This window comes from Eulemur rufifrons, chromosome 29 (assembly GCF_041146395.1).
Source record: "Eulemur rufifrons isolate Redbay chromosome 29, OSU_ERuf_1, whole genome shotgun sequence".
Lineage (NCBI taxonomy): Eukaryota > Metazoa > Chordata > Mammalia > Primates > Lemuridae > Eulemur > Eulemur rufifrons.
In genome coordinates this window covers 44992368-45010885 of record NC_091011.1, presented here as the reverse complement: position 1 = coordinate 45010885, position 18518 = coordinate 44992368, and the positions used below count along the sequence as shown (strand labels likewise).

The 18518-nt window shown below is 34.6% G+C and overlaps 1 protein-coding gene across 10 annotated transcripts in view; it reads right to left on the bottom strand.

Moving 5' to 3' along the window:
• Positions 1–18518, bottom strand: part of SGCE (sarcoglycan epsilon) — a 69635-nt gene that overhangs the window by 42358 nt on the left and 8759 nt on the right. For 3 of the 10 annotated variants that reach the window (XM_069462710.1, XM_069462709.1, XM_069462711.1), the window contains exon 2: positions 868–990. The exons of 2 other annotated variants lie outside the window; for them this stretch is intronic. In XM_069462710.1, coding sequence (XP_069318811.1) covers positions 868–990 — 123 coding nt within the window. Of the gene's footprint in view, positions 1–867; positions 991–11416; positions 11525–16214; positions 16278–18518 lie in introns of all 10 variants that reach the window. 5 more of the 10 variants (XM_069462716.1, XM_069462717.1, XM_069462707.1 and 2 more) reach the window with 3 other exon arrangements.

Genomic DNA, 18518 nt, shown 5'->3' with positions numbered 1-18518 from the left:
TTGAATTATAACGTAATATAAAAAAACCCACATGTTCTCACTACTAAGTGGGAGCTAAACAATGGGTATACATGGTCATATAGTGGTGTAAAGGACACTGGAAACTAAGAAGAGGGGGATATTGGAAGGAGAGAGAGAAAAATGTGCCTATCCAGTACAATGTACGCTACTCTGGTGATGGGCACACTAAAAGCCCTGACTTCGGCATTATACAATTCATCCATGTAACAAAAACACTTGTAGCCCCATAATATTTTGAAATTTAAAAAAAACTTAACATGTTTTTTCTTGCTATACTTCATACATCTTTATTAATTTGATTGCATTTGTGATCATTCAAAATAACATCTAAATCAATAGTGAATTAAATAAGACTTCATAAATGGTATCACTCTGAAGGAAAAATTAACTTTCATTGTATTATTTTGAAGGTATATAAAATTATCTCCTATTGTAAAAGCTTTTTAAAGAACTCTTACTTAATATACTTCATTCTGGTCTACAACATATGTATAGTTTTCCAGAAGTCAATGTGCTATGTAAGAATCTAAGTCTTGACATGGAAAATCATAATTTTATAGCTATAATTATTTCTATGTGAATATTCGTAGATCATTTGTCAGAGGCATAAAACTCAAGACTGGGAATCTAGAAACATACTTTCCTTAAAAATTAAAAATAAATTTCCTTCTATAATTAAATTTCTAGTCTTCAAATGAGAAATATCCTACAATAATCAATTTATCACATATCCAGACCATTTCAAATAATGTTAATGACAGTTGATCATATACCATATAGATTATACACACTGAACAAAAAGAAAAATTTACTAAATTAACCACTTTTGCCCCACAAAGAACATACCAGGTTTTGGATAAGGTGGAAATTCCCCCTTAAAATATTCTCTTTCCAAAACATGAACAAAGAGGACACCTGCTGAGGGGTATACATTCCGATCAGAGTGCACCTTGGAGAAAATAGTGTACACTGAAAACAAAGAGGAAAGATAAGAGATAGAAAGACAAATAATGAGATATGCCCTTAATAATTCAGCTTACACTGTAAAGAAGAGTCTCACTAGGTAGAAATTTCTGGGAAAACTGAAGCAACATGCAAGAGAGCTGCTAATAACTGTTTTAAAGGAAGGTGATTTCAGGACAAAACATGGAAAAACACTTACAACTTGTGTTTAGAGACTTTTAAATCAGTACATAAAGAAAATTAGGCACAATTGATATTTTAAATTGTTATTAAATTAGAAAGACATCCATAAGATATTTTTTGAAATTCTTACGAACCAAATACATCATGGGAAAAGATAACCACAAAATTGCTGTAGTTGTTTTTCTCTTTCCTTTATTAAAAACAAAGTACATAGAATAATTTTTAAATTGTAAGAATACATACTGTATTAATTGTTTTCTAGACAAAGGACATCCGTCTATACAATACCATCAATACATGTAAGGTGACTTTCATATATACTTATAAAAATGCACTGAATACTTTTCCTGAGTATTCACTCCTCATATCTCTCCTAGAAATGATTTATTCCATTTTCTCTGATCTTGACATTTAATAATTCAAACATACTCTATTATATTATGCTACATTTTAAATAAGCAATAACAATTACATAATAAAATTCAGCACAAATAATTTAAGTGAAATGGGGCAGATTTCATGATTTACTAGTTACTTAAGACATATGATGTGAGTACATTAAAATGGTCAAATTGGTTTGATTAGTTTCCACCTATTGTTTTTGCTCTGATGTCATCTCTCCACCAACACATTATTGCCATTACCCTTGTCACCTCTACAATCTCTTTTGGATTTCTATCTTCCTGATTGGCTAGTGGCTGCAATTTTTAGACAGATAAACCCTATCAAGCCAGTCCTTTCTCTTAGTCACTGATGGATTTATAAATGTGGTAATTAACCTTAAGAACCCCAAGGCTGCTCACTCTAAGCTCACAACTTACTAAAAGCTCTGCATAGCAAGATCACTGACAGTAAATTTTTCAGCATAAAAATAAAAACTCCCACAAAATGTTTCTTTATCTGTGAAAACTTGTCCCTGTAGTTCTGTGGATGGCTGCCAAAAAAAAGGAGAACTGAACTAAAATATTTGGCTTGTAGCTTCACGTATCCATAGCTTTACTACCAAAAACAACTTCAAAGGCTATGCAACAGAGGGAAGGAAGCTGCAAGTTAGGTTTAAATTAGGCATGTAGGGAGACTCGTTCTTTCCTGACTTGCTTTGTACTAGTATTCGTAAGTGATCTTCCCATGGCATTTATAGTAACCTACTTCTGTCCAAGAACAATTTACTTACCTGCTGGAATGATCCCATTCCTAATAACAATGGATGAATCATAGAAAAATAGTAAGGATAAGAACTTTTTTTTTTTTTTTTTAACCAGTTTGATACTACAACATGCCCTGAATGCTAGCTGCTATGGGGAATGTGAAGATGAAAGAGACCCTGTCCCTGCTTTCCATGAGTTAACTATCTGGTTTGGGAAACCAACATCCACCTAACTAAGTATTAACCCAGAGATATAAACTGCTCTGGCAATACCTGGAAAAACAGGAGGACCAATCAAGGTTGAAAAGATCTGGAAAAGATTTATGGAAGAAGTAGAATTCAATATGGCTCTTAAAATACTACAGTAGTAGGATTCTGAAACTCAGAGATGGGGAATTCGGGTATTTCAGCAGCAAATACGTGTGTAAGATACAACAGCAGGCTACTGTGGGGCCCTTTCAAGGAAGGAAATTAAGTTCGTGATACGAGATATGCCCTTAATAATTCAGCTTACACTGTAAAGAAGAGTCTCACTATGTAGAACTTTCTGGGAAAACTGAAGCAACATACAAGAGAACTGTTGCTGATAACAGTTTTAAAGGGAAGTGATTTCAGGACAAAACATGGAAAACACTTAACTTGTGTTTGGAGACTTTTCAAACAGTACATAAACCAAATTAGGCACATTTAATATTTTAAATTGTTATTAAATTAGAAAGACATCCATAAGATATATTTGGTTATCAGTGATGCTAGATCCTAGAGTATATTTAAGGCAGGGGAGGCAAAACTGGGAAGAAAAAAAGAATCAAATTATGGAGAGTTCTGAACTCCTGCTAAGAAGTTATTTTACTCTATATGTAACAGTGTTTAACTTCTGGATCACAACCCTACATACAAAGCACGGAAACATTTCCAACACTCTAAATGAATCTCCCCGGAGCTTATATAATTTATTCTTTCTAGAGATCAAAAACACCTTGCAGTCCAGCACTGAGTTTTATTTACCTTGTTATTTTCTCAGCACCTAGAAGAGTGTCTGGCATATTTGAATAAGTTTACCAATGCCTACAGAATGGATGAATACATTCTAATACAAAGCACGATAGATGTAAACACAATTTTCCTATTAGTGAACTATTTGTATCGTACTTAATTAAAGTGCAGCACTTTACAGATTACCATTCTCTATTGACAATATAAACTACTAATAGTCTCCCTTAGTTTTTGATGGTATAAGGTGGTAAAAGCTAGCTTATAAAGCAAAATGAAAGGTTTCTCATATTAAATAATATTGAAATGATGCTATTTTCTATATCGCCCTCCACAGGGCCTGAAGTAGAACCATTAAAGAAAAGGTTCCTGCCACTCCATATCACTGCACTCCAAAAACTAGTATAGAACATCTCAGTTTCTGTTTTCTTAAAAAACATTTCTGCGATCTATAGAAGCAAGCCAGTCTACCACGGCCCTCTTGGGTTTTAAGATGACACGCACATTTCTTTATTCATGTTCACTCAATTGCTTTTCTGCAGTCTGCTGAACTGCATACTTGCTGGTCAGTTACCTTGGCAACTCCACAGTAAAACCTGCTATACTTTAAGTATAGTATGCCGTTCACTTTGAGAAAAACATGATACAGATGTATGACATATTCATCATCTACAAATGGAAAATGACTAAACCCCTATGTTTTGTTTGTAAAAATAATACTTCCTTTCTGTAGCATCAGTTTAAATTATGGGCACCTACACAACGTTTCAAAGAAGTGCCCTTTTCCTCTACCCTTCCAAATTTGTTACTTGCAAAACAAATAGCTCATCAACAGAGGTTATTTGAGCACTATTTATACCTATACTTCCTTTCAAAAACAACAAATGACACAGAGAATGCGAAGCTCTAGGCTCTTGCTCTAAATATGAACTATATAAATAATGATGATAGGGTCTGCACCAACAGCCACAGAAGCTGTTACTAACCGTTAACACATGTCGCACTCGCATACGCCTAGGTAGTATTCACAAACCGTAAGCTTAAAGCATATTGTTTTCCTTAAAAGCAATCCTTGAAAATCAAGTTTAAACACTAAGAATCCACAACACTAAGTTCTAATAATCTCTGAAATATACGTGTGTACAGAGCCATGCTAATCAAGCCGAGGTCACAGGGTCTGGCCTCTCTGTGTATCGCATGGTTTTGCAATATTCTACGGCTGCAAATCCATTACCTCTGCAAACACATGCCACTGGATACAAATGAAAACTGGAAACCAGCATGTGGCTAAATCCATACAATTCTACCACTATTAAGGGGGAAAACCATTAAACCAAAATCCAACCCACAGGGGGTCAAAAACATCATCTCCAAATAGCAAGGAGAGCTAGATTTGCAAAGATTAAAAACTTGTGAAAACAGGTAGTCATAAGTTATAGAATTTTTAAAGGAAAAATTATGTATCTGAGTAGAAAGAGCCAAAAGAGTATGTAAACAAGTAACCAGGTTCATTATTTCATTCTCCCTAAAGGTAGTAATGTAGCTCCAATGTCTCTCATCACCACGTTACCAAAATCTTGTTTACAAAACCATTTTCTGTATGTTTTAGTCATAAGGCACAGAGTCTACAGACCATTTCAACAACTGTGTATTATGTGACAGCACAGAGCCAAGAATCACATAACAGACTGTGATAGCAGCAGCAATAAAGTGGGATCTCATGCTAACTAAACAGTTTCCTATCTTTCTTTACGAATAGTCCGATGGAAATTTTCTGTCTCCATGATAAGAATATAAGGCTGTACATTTGTGTGCTTACTTACAATTACCTAAAACAAAAGCAAATTTGGATGTATTCAATAAACATCAAATTTTGAAAGCATTATGGTGGTCCACTGCTAATGAATCTACGGCACGTAACTACACAATTATCACAATTATTCTTAATGGCATACGCATGTGCACAGGCACACATGCAGTCCCTTCTCTGCAGAAAGCCCGAAGAACACTTGCCAGCCCTTTTTCTGCATAACTAAGAACAAGTACGTGGATATAAAGATAAAATAGCCACTGAGTGTGAGACGCTGCAAGTTCCAGCTAGATTTAAATCTTAAAGCCGTGTCTCTTCTGAAATCTGTGAGAAGAAAGTCATAAAGTATTGTCAATATTTATGTCCAGATGACTTTTATTAGGTGCCAATTATGCTTAGATCTCTCTTATAGTTGCTTTATCAACAAGTTAATCACTTTAAAAGGTCCATTTATATCACTCATTTCTAATTTTTAAGGTTTATAAGGACACAGTACAATCTCAGTTTATCAGGAACCCCATGGAACGAATCATTCCGGAGAGTTGATTTTTCTAAAGTACTCTGTGGCTGATCCTTTTTCATGATGGTATAAGATCATCATTTTGCACATCAATTATTGCACTCTACTTTATTATACAGTGACTCCCTTACGGACTGTTTGGTTGCCTTGTCATTTACTGATCACACTGCAGGGCCCAGTCTACTAATGCTTTTTAAGGCTGTGTATTTTATAGATTTTCTGTTTTCTTCTCTGTAGACAAGTTGCCAGCTGTCATTTCTCATTGCTATCAGTGTGTTTACTTTAGCGACTTCTCCATCTCTTCTAATTTGCTGTTATTAATCTGCTGCAGGTTTAGAAACCAGAGTACCGAATAAGAGATTGTGCATTAAACTACAAGCAAATACGTACTGTTTAACGCACACAGGGCTCTGCTAGATGTAAAAAACAGGAGCTTAGATTTGCAGTATCTATTTTGGCTGCCCAAAGACCCTTTTGTGGTGTATTTCCTAGTTCTTGGCTGAGGCAGCACACTTCTGAATAGATGATCTTGTTATAATTGGGATACAGTCATTACTTGAGGCGACGGCAACAGAAACTCCATGTTATTAAATACACTCAGAAATAAATAAATGTACAATTGAGAGTCTTAATTCAACCCATATATTATGTAAACATGAACTGTCAAATCAAAATGGATTTAACGTGTTGTATAAAATAATTTCTTACAGATTTGATATGTGGGAAATATACTGTATAATTTACACAGAGACCTACAGATTAAATGATATATTACCCTTCACCGTAGCTAAATCAGCCTAAGAATACTGTAACATACTATAATTAATAAGTAACTTATTAAGAAATTAAAGTCTATTTCTAAAAGCATTTCAATTTTGTCAACTGAATTTTAAGATGTAAACTATTCACTGGGAAACATCACAAAGGTGTTTTAAATGAGTCCAAATTACTTAAATAAGATAATATATATTTCCCAATTGTTCATAGTATTGCCTTAATGATAAGTATTACCTGGAAAAAATTTTGGATATGCATCATGAAGAAAAATTTTAAATATGTTTAGAATATAAAGAGAGTACTGATAGCCACCTATCAAATATAACTTTTAAAATAAATTTTTGCCTAAGCAACTAGGTATGATTGTCCCTGATGGTTAAAGTTTTAAGTACTGACAGTAAAAAATAATGCTTCTTGTCTCATATTTTACAGTTTTAACATCCAAAGCTCTTTATGGGACTCAGAGCCCCTGTATACACAAGCACTCCAAGAAGTCGCTACCAATTCGTAGGAATTGATTACAAGAGACAAATCCCTTTTGCTATCTGCATCAAGAGAATTCGTTTCAGAGTTTTCAAAGCCTAATACATTTATGGATTCCTTCCTAATTTATATTTTAACATGTTGTTACTATAGTCAAATTGAAATTTAATTATTAAACCAGATAATTACTACAGAAAAATATTTAAGAGTTTCAATATCCAACCAGGTCAAAACATGACCTGTTTTGGGTTTTTTTTTTTTTCATGAAGATTTACCTCGTGTTTTATCAATCCAACTTTATAAGTCTTGGCTTGGAATCAAAAGCTTTTCTCAGCTGTCAGACTTTCAGCTTTGAGTTTACTCAACATCAAAGTACTGCAGGCCATTCATATTGCAGTGGGCAGCTATTGTTTAAGTCACAGGTAGTCCATACCTAGGCTGTGAAATTCATCACAGGGAAAGCATTAGATTGCCTTTGTAAATTTCATTTCTCTAAGAGATATGGCCACCTTTCTTTACATGAGGTAGGAGAGAAACAATTACTTAGGTCTTTTTCTATAAAAAAGTAGAAGCGGATTTTTTTTTCCAATCAAAGCCACTTACTTTAATTTTTCCAAACTGGAATTTAATATTTTAATCATTACATGATGGTATGGGTTTTTCTTTTTTTCTTAAATGTCAGTTGGAAAAAGATTGCAAACCATTGTTAGTTGGTGATCAATAAGCTTAGTCTAATAAAACACTATAGTAGCTGACGAGCTGGGCATGCCACACATCTTTCTCTATTAAGAGGCAGATCATAGCATTACTTCCTACCTGGGAAGCAATACCTCCTACTCAACCCAGGATTCCTGACAGTTACCACCAGTCAGAGTTGGCATGCATTTACTTTCCTAGTGAGTTCAGTTCATTTTATAGATGACAAAATTGAACCTAGAGGGACTAAATGACAAGTTCAAGTCTATAAGAGTAGAGGAAGAGTCAGGATTTGAACCAGGGTCGTCAAGTATTATTTTGTTGATTTGAAATCATAAACTAATAATATATTTGGTAGTAGTATATTTTATTAATATTACTACATTCCAGAACAGTGAGCTTATTATGTTGTATAACACATTAATTTTAATTATCTCTCCTTGTTTTATGAAGAAGCAGGATTTGACCAGGTAACCCAAATTTATTATTTCATCAAGTTATCTTAATTACACTGCACAATTGAAAGAAGTGAGCTGACAAGCTCAATTTCAAACAAACTCATGTTTAAAGAAAGAAACAAAACTGAAGGTTAGAAGAGGAGACATTTCAGCCGTCATAGCCACAGCTTACATCCTGTGTAGACGGTCCTTTAAAGTCCTGGAACTTTGTGAACCTTCCCTTGACTTTGCCACCTTTCAGGGGCAAAAAAGAATGGGTACTTTCAGCTCTGGGAGCACTTTCTGCTCCTCTCCAGCCAAGGGGGAAAAGAATTCATCTAGAGGGGTATTTCGATCTCCAAGTCATGCAGACCTTTGACTGCCAGTAAGCCAAGGAAGAGACTCCTTTAAGATGGCAGAAGAGAATTCTGTCAAGTTATCCACAGTATATATTACTTCATTTCCATGATTATTCAGTTAAAGTTTTATGTTTAAGTTGAAAAAATAATTAGGAAACCAGGACACAATAATTTTGACTTTATCGGAGTTTGTTAGGAAAAACACCATGAAAGTCTGTCAGTAAACCTAAGCCTAACCATTTTAAAAGGTGAGTTGTCCTAAGTGAGAAAGGAGAATTTGAAGATGTTAAAGTGAAATATATAAACGAGTAATCTGGAGGCTTATTCCTTTTTAAATTATTTCAGGGTGAATTTTAAAATTTTATGTTCCCCTACTCCTACCCCAGGAAAAAAAAGAAGTGATTCCATATTTAGAGCACTATTTATGACTTTGGTAACCACTTATTGTGTGCTGAGGTAGAATGATGTCAAATGTATTGGTCTGAGGCATTCGAATTCCTCAGAATCTTATTTATAGGAGAAGCATTATCCTACTTCTTTAGTTAAGAATTGGAATATTATTTTCAAAGAAAGTGACACAAAAAATATAATTGCTAAATTTTTTTTACTACATAAATGTTCTTATAATCTTTTGTGCTCTCTCAAAAAGAGATGACTGGGATTGACGATCAAGAACATCTCAAAGGACATTAGACATGTGAGATAGCATTTAAAATGGCCCTGCTATACAAGCTACTAGTATTTGGTGTTATAATTTTAAAAGTGATGAAACAACTCTCTTCATACAGTTGATGAAACTTATTATTCTCTGTATAAGATATTTTGATAATACAAAACTACAATGATAGGATTAAAATAGGATGAGGAGACCAGGATGAGAGAAGAATCTAATGGATGAGACCAAGAGAAACAGAGGCTGGGCATGGTGGCACATGCCTGTAGTCCCAGCTACTTGGAAGCTTGAGCCCAGGAGTTTGAGGTTGCTGTGAGCTAGGCTGATGCCACGGCACTCTAGCCCGGGCAACAGAGTGAGACCCTGCCTCAAAAATAAATAAATAAATAAATAAATAAAAATAAAAATAAAAGAGAAGACAATATGATAACCTGAATGGTTTACCTCAGTAGATTCAAGATGGGTTGATCATTTCTGTCTTGAAAGCTACAGTTATCTCTCAGGTCCTAAGGAGAAAAATCAGTGTGAGGTTCCATCATGAAGTCTGAACTAGGAGGAGACTGGCATCTCTTGGAGATTCTAGAGGATGCTATGTCAAAGTCCTGCCTGAAATGCATTTCACTAAGAACAGCACCATGATAGATGACTCATCTGGGTCTAACAGCTGGTCAGAGAGTACTCTTTTGGCAAATCAAATAGGAAAAGGAAGAATATGCTCAGAGAGGACAGTAGTTCTAGGGATCAAAGTTAAAGAGAAAACAACTAAAGAAAAAAGAAAGAATGACTACAATTTAGTGAAAAATGGTATGAAGTCCAAAGGAAGAGTCTTAGGAGATCCTGTATAGGGCACCAGGAGCCAGGGCAGGCCTCAAGTCCTTTGGAGAGGACAGAGCAGAAGTACAGTGCAGACTGCAACAGTGAAAGACAGCTGAGAACCCTAACTAGAAAAAAGATTAGAAAAGAGGAAAAGTGGATGTGCCAAAGAAGCTGCTGGCCTGAACCTGATCAAGGAACCAGCTAGATAAAGGTAATCAGGGGTGATTCCCTTGAAGGAACTACAGAGAATCCACTGGAAATATCTAAAGAGGATGTGGAAAAAAGGGCTATGAGATCATAGGCTTGAATATCAGAACAAGTGGATCCAAGTGCTTTTTAAAACAAATTTTTGTAATCTTTTCATGGGAAGTTACTGTTATTAATATAAAACTTCATGTTTTCCTATAGATATTAGCAATGAAAATTCCTTAAAAATGTACAGGTATTTGTGGATTTGTTTCAAAGACAGCCACAAGGAAAAGATGTTGGGAACCTTTGTCATACCATGAAACATATCTGGGGGCAGAAGATTCCAGCTGAAGAGTAATTTGGTACCAGCTGTAAAAAAGTGACCTCAACTTCAGAGATGTATGAAGAAAATGAGGTAAGCCAGGAATCACTCCTTACAAGTACCCGGCAGGTTTTATCTGGCAGTAAGTCCATCCCCTCATAAAATTACTGTTCTTTTAAAAATATTTAACATTATTGTTTTTATAGACATTTTGGTTATCCTAAAGTTAGAGAAATTACTCTACTATTCTGTTAATGTTCATGATCACATGAACATTATTGTATGTGTGTCTGTGGGGGGAGGAAGGATGATAAAACCAAAAAAAATTCAGAAATATTAAGTGAAAGTTCATAATGGTAATCGATATTTTGAAAATAACTAATATTTTGACTATTAAGTAAGGTCTATTCTCCCTAATGAAATGCATTATTTCAAAGGTCCTGGAATATTGCTGATGGGCACATTTATGGATAGAAAAGAAAAATTTAGAACAATCAGTCATTCATGTGTCAAATCATCTTTCCAATAGAAAACAAATGCCAACTATTTAAGAGCAAAACATATCAATTTGGTTTCGCAACAAAATCATCCAAAATTAGCCAAAATAGTTTATGATTATTTTTCTAAGGTTACATAAATGCTATTTTAAAATACATGTTAAATGTACTTCTTAATGTTTTCCAATGTTATAAATAACTTGTTATAGTAATCACATTGGGACAATTTTTGTAAATGGCAAGCTAATGACTGGGTAAGAGAGAACAACAGGTTAAAAACATGGGAATGGTTTTTAGTTTTTGTTTTTTTTAAAAGGGCAAATCTACAGCAAAGAAAAAAACACTTGGAAAATAATGTATTAAGAACATATAAGATAAGAAGTTTTAGAAGATTAGGAAAACAAATGGTTTCTTTTTTCACATTATATAAAAAAAAACACACACACATGACTAAAAAAGCAAAAAGAATATTCAAAGTGGACACTTAATTGACGCCCCGAAAGGGACTTAGATTTACAACCTAAACTCACCATCTTTCTTCCCAGCAGCCATTTTTCTGCTGATAATAAAATTGTTGGCCTGTTTGGTCTTCCAGTTAACTGTTCCATTTATGCCATCAGCACAGCTTAATAAAAATGCTTTTCAGAATAAAACAAATGCACAAAAAATGAAATTAATATCAAATTAAAATGACAATTACAGATCACCTACTATTAATGGGATCAGATTCCTTCCAGCTCAGTTAGCTGTTTAATTCCAGTCAGCAAATATTTGTTGAATGTCAATACAAGGAAATACGGGGATACAAGATAAACAAGACACAGTTCCTGCCTCCCAAAGAGCTTACAATCTATGGGGATTGGCAATTCATATGCAGAAATAGATATATATGTAATGTACATATATATGTAATATATATATAATGTATATAGTAGTAATTGTAAACATATATGTAATGGTAGAGAGCATAAGTTCTACAAGAATACTGAGGGTGAAGTAATCATCTCTGGCTGGGAATGCTGTGCTAAGCTTAAAGTATCTTTTAAATTCACAGTTAAGTTTTGGAAACATCACACTGGCAGCAATGAATAGGATTAGGGTTAAGGAATACTAAATAAGGGCTATGGCAAGAGTGTGGGGTAGCAGTCAGGTTGAAGTACAAGGAAAGAAAAGGTAGTGTCAGTTACAAGAATCATGGTGATAATACTGACAGTACTTTTTCAAATTGCTGGATGTAGGGCTAAAGGGAGAATCAAGGATGGCCTTGAATTTTTGATCTAGAATGACAGAGAACAGTGATACATTAGGAACCTCAGAAGAGAAGTCAGTTTCAGTAGAAAGAGGATGAGTTCGATTTGGGATATGTTAAATTTAGGGTATCAGTTGGACATCCAGGTGAAATCATCTAAGAAGAACATGGGAACAGAGCTCTGGTTCATGAGAGTATGTAACGGGGCTTCAGATACAGATTTGAAGTTCTTCTCCCTAAAAATGATTGTTGAAGCCAAAGCCCCAGCGCAATTCCTTAAAGATATCACTCCCTCAAGTAATACACACATTAGGCCCTTATGCAGAAAGTGATCTGGCACATATACACATTCATGTTCTTGACCCATTCATTTATCCTGTTTTCCATCATCCAAACTGACAATCTTACTGCTTATTCTCTGATTTTTCAACCTTACCTTTCAGACTTGATATATTTGGGCACCATTTTTCTGACTACAACATTGGCTCTCCATTCTATTCTCCCTTCCTTTGGCCATCTCAGGTAAGTTCCCTCTGGATTCAGCTCTGCCCAAGAATTCCCCAGAGTCTACATTATAGATTTGTCCTAACTCCTGAACCTGAAATGGACTAAGAAATAATGCACAAAAAGTAGGAGGGACAAAAGAATGTGTTAATAGATATATTTATCTATCAAAAGCAGAGGATGATTCAGCAAAGAAGAAAACAGTGGTCACAGAGGTTGGACAACTGAATCTGAAGTGTCACATAAGCCAACAGAAGAGAGAAGGGAAGAGGGAGAGTGTGATCAACATCCTCACTTAACTGCAAAAAGGTCAAAGAGGAAAAGAGCTTAGAAAAAACTGCTAGATATGAAAAGTGAGAAGATACTGGTGACTCCTTGAAAGTGGAATTCCGATAAAGCAGTGAGAGTAGAAGCCAAACTGCAAAAGGTCAAGATGTGGATGCAGCAAATACAGTTAAACTTTCAAGAATGTTGGCCACAATAGGGAAGCAAAGAAATCAAAGGCTAGACTGAAGAGCAGCAAAGATGAGAGGAGGGTTGGTCATTTTAGTATGGGGAAACATATTTTGTACATAAACTGAGGAAAGGATGTAAGGGGACAGGAAGGGACTAAGGATAAAGGACAGGAGCATAACTGATAGTACACAATCCAAGAAAAAGTAGATTGGGTAGTACCAAGCATACATACGTTAAAAAAAAAAATGCTTCATAAATGAGAAAGGAAGAAAAAGTGAAGACAGAAACAGTTAGTAGGGTACAGCAAACTTAACATTAAAAGAGCTTCCCACCTTAGTAACTCAGAGATGAAATGTATATTTCAACTTACATTATGAAAAACCCCAAGTTCCCTTCTAAAATGAAAAAATAATACAATTTAAAACCCAGGTTATTAATTTGATCATTTCACATTGTATGCTTGTATCAAAATATCACATGTACCTGTACATATGCATAACTATTATGTACTGATAATTAAAAATAAAATTTTTTTTAAACCCAAGTTGTGAAAAACAAAAAAAACCAAACCTCAAGTGATCATTTCAGTGATACCTGGGAGGGGAAATCAAAGGCCCCGGTACCCCTCAAAATAAGCTACTTAATTTATTATGTTCAGTTTTTTAAATATGAAAAATTAAGTATTCTAGTTTTAGCTACTAAATGACCAATCTTATGAATAACTTATCTAATAAATGGTTGATTCATTTAATAACTGAAATTATATATTTTTAAATCTAGATGAATAATGTAGTAGGCATTTCCTAATAATATAAGCTAAAACAGGATCAGAAATGTTAATAGTTAATAGCAAAATATCCCACCCCCCAGGGTTCTCCTCCTGGCTAGGTTCCAAAGTCAATATGCTGGGCAGCTCCCTAAAAATGCACATTCAAATGCAACCCCAAAATGTACATAATAAAAATTTTAAAACACATATTCATAATTCCACTGTAGAGAGGTAGGTGGGTTGCACAGATTCATCAGATGATTCTCATGTTTCACAACTATGTACTCTGGAAGACTGAGAAAAGACCTACAGAACACAAAGGAACAGAGGATATTTACCTGAGTCACATTATATGCACCAAATGTAGGACTAACCTTAGAACTGAAAACCCTACCCACTCCTGCCTACAACTGGTCTACATATACATCCAGTTTGCAAGAACACGCAATAACTGCCAAATGGTAGAAAATCCTAACCTGGAAAGACAGGAAGCAGGTGGCCAAATTCTTCTCTACAACTTTCCAAAGAACAATGTATATGTGGATCTGATAAGCAAAATTTAGATTTAATTGCTTCCCATCACCAGGTCCAGAACAAGGTGTTTTCACATATATTGTCTAATTCAATCCTTACAAAGCCAAATGAATCTATTAATGTGTCTGAAGATTACAAAGGTTTAATCTTAAAGCAGGATGGAGTAAATCCTGCAGGCAAGCAGACACTATAGAATTCTCCATTTCTCCATGGGCTAGGTGGTTATGATAAAGAAAGAATGGACTGAGTGCCCAGACAGCTCCTCTTCTGTTCCTTCTTTTATTCTAGCTCAGTTGATTCTCAAACTATGTTGTGCATAAGAATTATTACTCAGAGTTATATACCCAAAACTACACATATGGTACTTTATGGGTGATTTAAAGGATTTACTAGGGTAACTTTAAGTTTGCGGAATTTTTGTCTTACACTCTTGCTTTTAGAACCTGACTAACCTACCACAAGATTTAACACCACTGCATGTCCTTGGTTAGTGAACCAACATACTACTGCTCATACTTTCCAGGTCTTGTATAAGGGCAGTCTAGTTGGCTTCTACAGGATTCAAAAACCAAATTTGATTGGTGTTTCAACTGTTAAAAAATAGAGGCAGGGTAGAATAGTTTAGACATATCTCACAGATGTTGCTCTATTTTAAGCCTAGTATTGCTTTTGAGCACATTCATTTTTAAAAGTTCACAACGATCCTTATGAAGTCCCACTTTGACCACAGAAGACTGAAGTCCAATAAATCTAAATAAAAGGACAACTTTTTATGGCTCTACTCTCCAGGCAATGTCAGTAAAGGCAAGACACAATACCACAGATGATGTGGCTGCTTAAACATTCAAGTCCCACACATTAGGGAAAAAAATCTCAATAATATGAAAATAACTATTTGCTTTTAATTGTGTCTAAGATCATGGATTCACTTGACTAGCTTCTTGTATAGAAAATTATTGTAATCCGTACATTGACAAGTGTGGAGTACTCAAGGAAGAAGGCTAGTATTTTACAGTTTAATTTTCATTAGAAAAAGACCAATCCATTTTTTTTTTTTTTCTGGAGAAGAAATTTCCTTAGGATGGAAAATTATGACTCAATTTTTAAAATATTTATCCCACACACAACTTTTGAAGATTAAGTCTAACGTGTAAAAAAAAAATGTCAACCTGTATAGACTAGTTTTTGGACTTCCTCCAAAGATAATGGACCATCCTCAGAAATGTTAAAAGAAAGAGAACTCCACTGTGCTCACTGGATTCATGATAATCTATGTTACAGTTATATCTGTGTGTAAATTTTGCTCTAATTCATAAACACAAAAGAATAACAAGCATCTTACATTTATACAACCCAAAGTAAGAAGACAGTCATATAATTAGCCATGATATCACTGTACACAATTTAACCAACTTTTCATTGCTCCCCCTCCAAAATCATCAAAGCCTAAATTAATCCAAAGGTGGCTGGCATGATTTCAACTTCCCTAGAAACCATACAATACTTAAAGTTTGTCTTAACATTCCATTATTCATTCTGAGTCTTGTAGCAGCATGACTACATTTCATCTAGCCCAGGGCAAGCACTCTCTGAAGAGGTATTACTCTTTCCAAAACCTGAATAATTTGCTGACTGGGGGAGGAGGGAATTGCTATTTAATAAAAGCAATTGAAGAGCTATGAATAGTGACTGATTGCTGATGAGCTAATCAGAATGTTAAGAGATAGAAGTAATAAATAATAACTTACTCAGACATCACCGTCCAAGTAAACGGCAGGATACACCAAATGAAATTTAATCCGATTAATACACTCACCTTAGAACCAAACTGTCAAGTCTTTCTCTGTCCACTACTTCATTTGTCTCTTTTCATATTCTGCTTTAAGAAAATCAAAAGACTGCTTTCATAAGTTGGATATATACCTCACCCCCACCATATCTCCCTCCTCTTACCACCCCCCTTAAGTTGCTATATTGATCCCTTACCCTTTACATTTTTCTCTTCTTTTAAGCAATGCTCCTCAATACTTTAAAAATTGCTTCCTATATTCAAAAAACTATTTTCATATTTTTCTCTCTAAAAAATGTTAGTTGACCATTACTTCTTTTCATTAGCTATCATGTTTTGAGTGCCAAATGCTAGATACTACACTAAGGGTTTTACACATATTCACTTACTTAATCCTTACATTGACTAGGTGAAGTAGGTAGTATTAGTTCCATTTTACAAGGAGGATATGAAGTCTTAGGAAATTATGTGACTTACCCCAAGTCAGATATTTAGCAAGTGGAAGAGTTGCATTTTGAACCCACTTTGTGGCTGACTACAAAGTCTCTGTTATTTGCTTGTCAATACTACCTCCAAATACAGTCACGCATGGAAAAACAACAGGGATATGTTCTGAGAAATGCATGATTAGGCAATTTCATCATTGTGAAATATCATTGAATATACTTACACAAACATAGATTATACATTTTTGTTTACATACATTTTTGTATTGAAAATCAAATGTCCTTTCACCATTAATGAATGCTACTTTTTTCCCCTGCATAATCTGCAATGCCAATAGCAAGTGCCACATATCAGGTTTCTATATATGTTCCATCTCATAGGACGCTTGTATATGCAGTCCGTTGTGACTGACACATCATTATGTGGCACAACTGTAGTTAAATGGAAAAGCAATTTTTAAACCATATATTTTCATGTAATTTGAGATATTATTACTAGGTCATCTTCAATTTATTTTACTTTCTAAAAAAAATAAGTTGCCCATGACTCCTGAATTAGAAATAGCTTGCAACAAAACAGTGCTATTGTTATGCAGTGGAAATTAATTCTATGTACGACGTGCACCAAGACAAAAACAAAATAACAAAATAATTTGTTGAAAGAGGAAAGCCAAAAAGTTAGCTGGAACCTACAGGGAAAAAAGGCTTTGCTGAGGAATACCATCCACCGCAACTTCTGAAAGGAGTCAGGAAAAGATATTCCTAAGACAAGTGTTACAGCAAGACTTTAAACCAAGAATGCCAGAAGAAAAAGCCTCTAAACTTTGTTAAAACAGAAGAAACCGGTAAGGCAGAACATAAGTAATTACCTAATATAATTAAAATTATTAGAATACAATTAAAATTACTAAGTACAATTAAAATACAAGCTAAAAACTTAGATAAGATGTAAAAGAGTTTAGAGTGAAATAAAATTGGAGTACAGAAAGGTAGCGTTTAATATCAGAGTCTCTGCAGACATCGTTAGTTTTTGTTCCTTTGCTCAAACAGCCTGAGAAGGTAAGTTTGGGTTTCCACCCGTGGAAATAGTATTATCTATCTCAGAAATATTGGATAGAGAAGATCACCAGTGGGACCTTTAACAAAAATGATATATATATTATATGTAATAGTTACATGCACCACTACAATTCAATGTCCTTATCTGTAAAATGTTGGATTGTTGTGAAATTAATAAAATTAGTGAAAAGCAGAATACAAAACGGTACGTAGGCTATGTGAAATCTAGTGTAATAGTGCAATCTAGTGGAAAAGGATTAAAAGGCAAAGTGTATGGGCTATTGGGTTAGGGAAGTAAAGCTGCAGGAAAAATTTCTGTTCAAAATAACAAATATAATAATAATGCTTACATGATCTTTCCACTGAAGAAACCTCTGAAAGAGAAATATTCTTACACTGGGTATTTGCTATAAACTGCCATTAATTTTGCTTAGAGAAACCATATATTCTTACTGTAATACATTCCAATAGTATAACCAGGAGGTTATAAAAGTTCCCTTTCATGTCCCTATTGCCATCCTGCCGATGTCACTGCCTAGGGTATCTACTCAACAGTTTTTCCATCTTTCCATATTCTTTGTGTGCAAACATATATTTTTACACATTTACACATAAACACACACACCAGGCTCCTTTTTACATAATGCGATCACACTTTTTTCACTTAGAATATATCTTGAATGTGTTTACATGACACCACATTTTAAGGTTGCATAGCTTTCTGCTGTGTGTCTCAATCACAATTTGTTTATCATCACCTCAAACTCAGCCTGTCCAAACTAGGACTCATGATCTTTTCCCTTAAAATCTGATCCTCTTCCAGCAT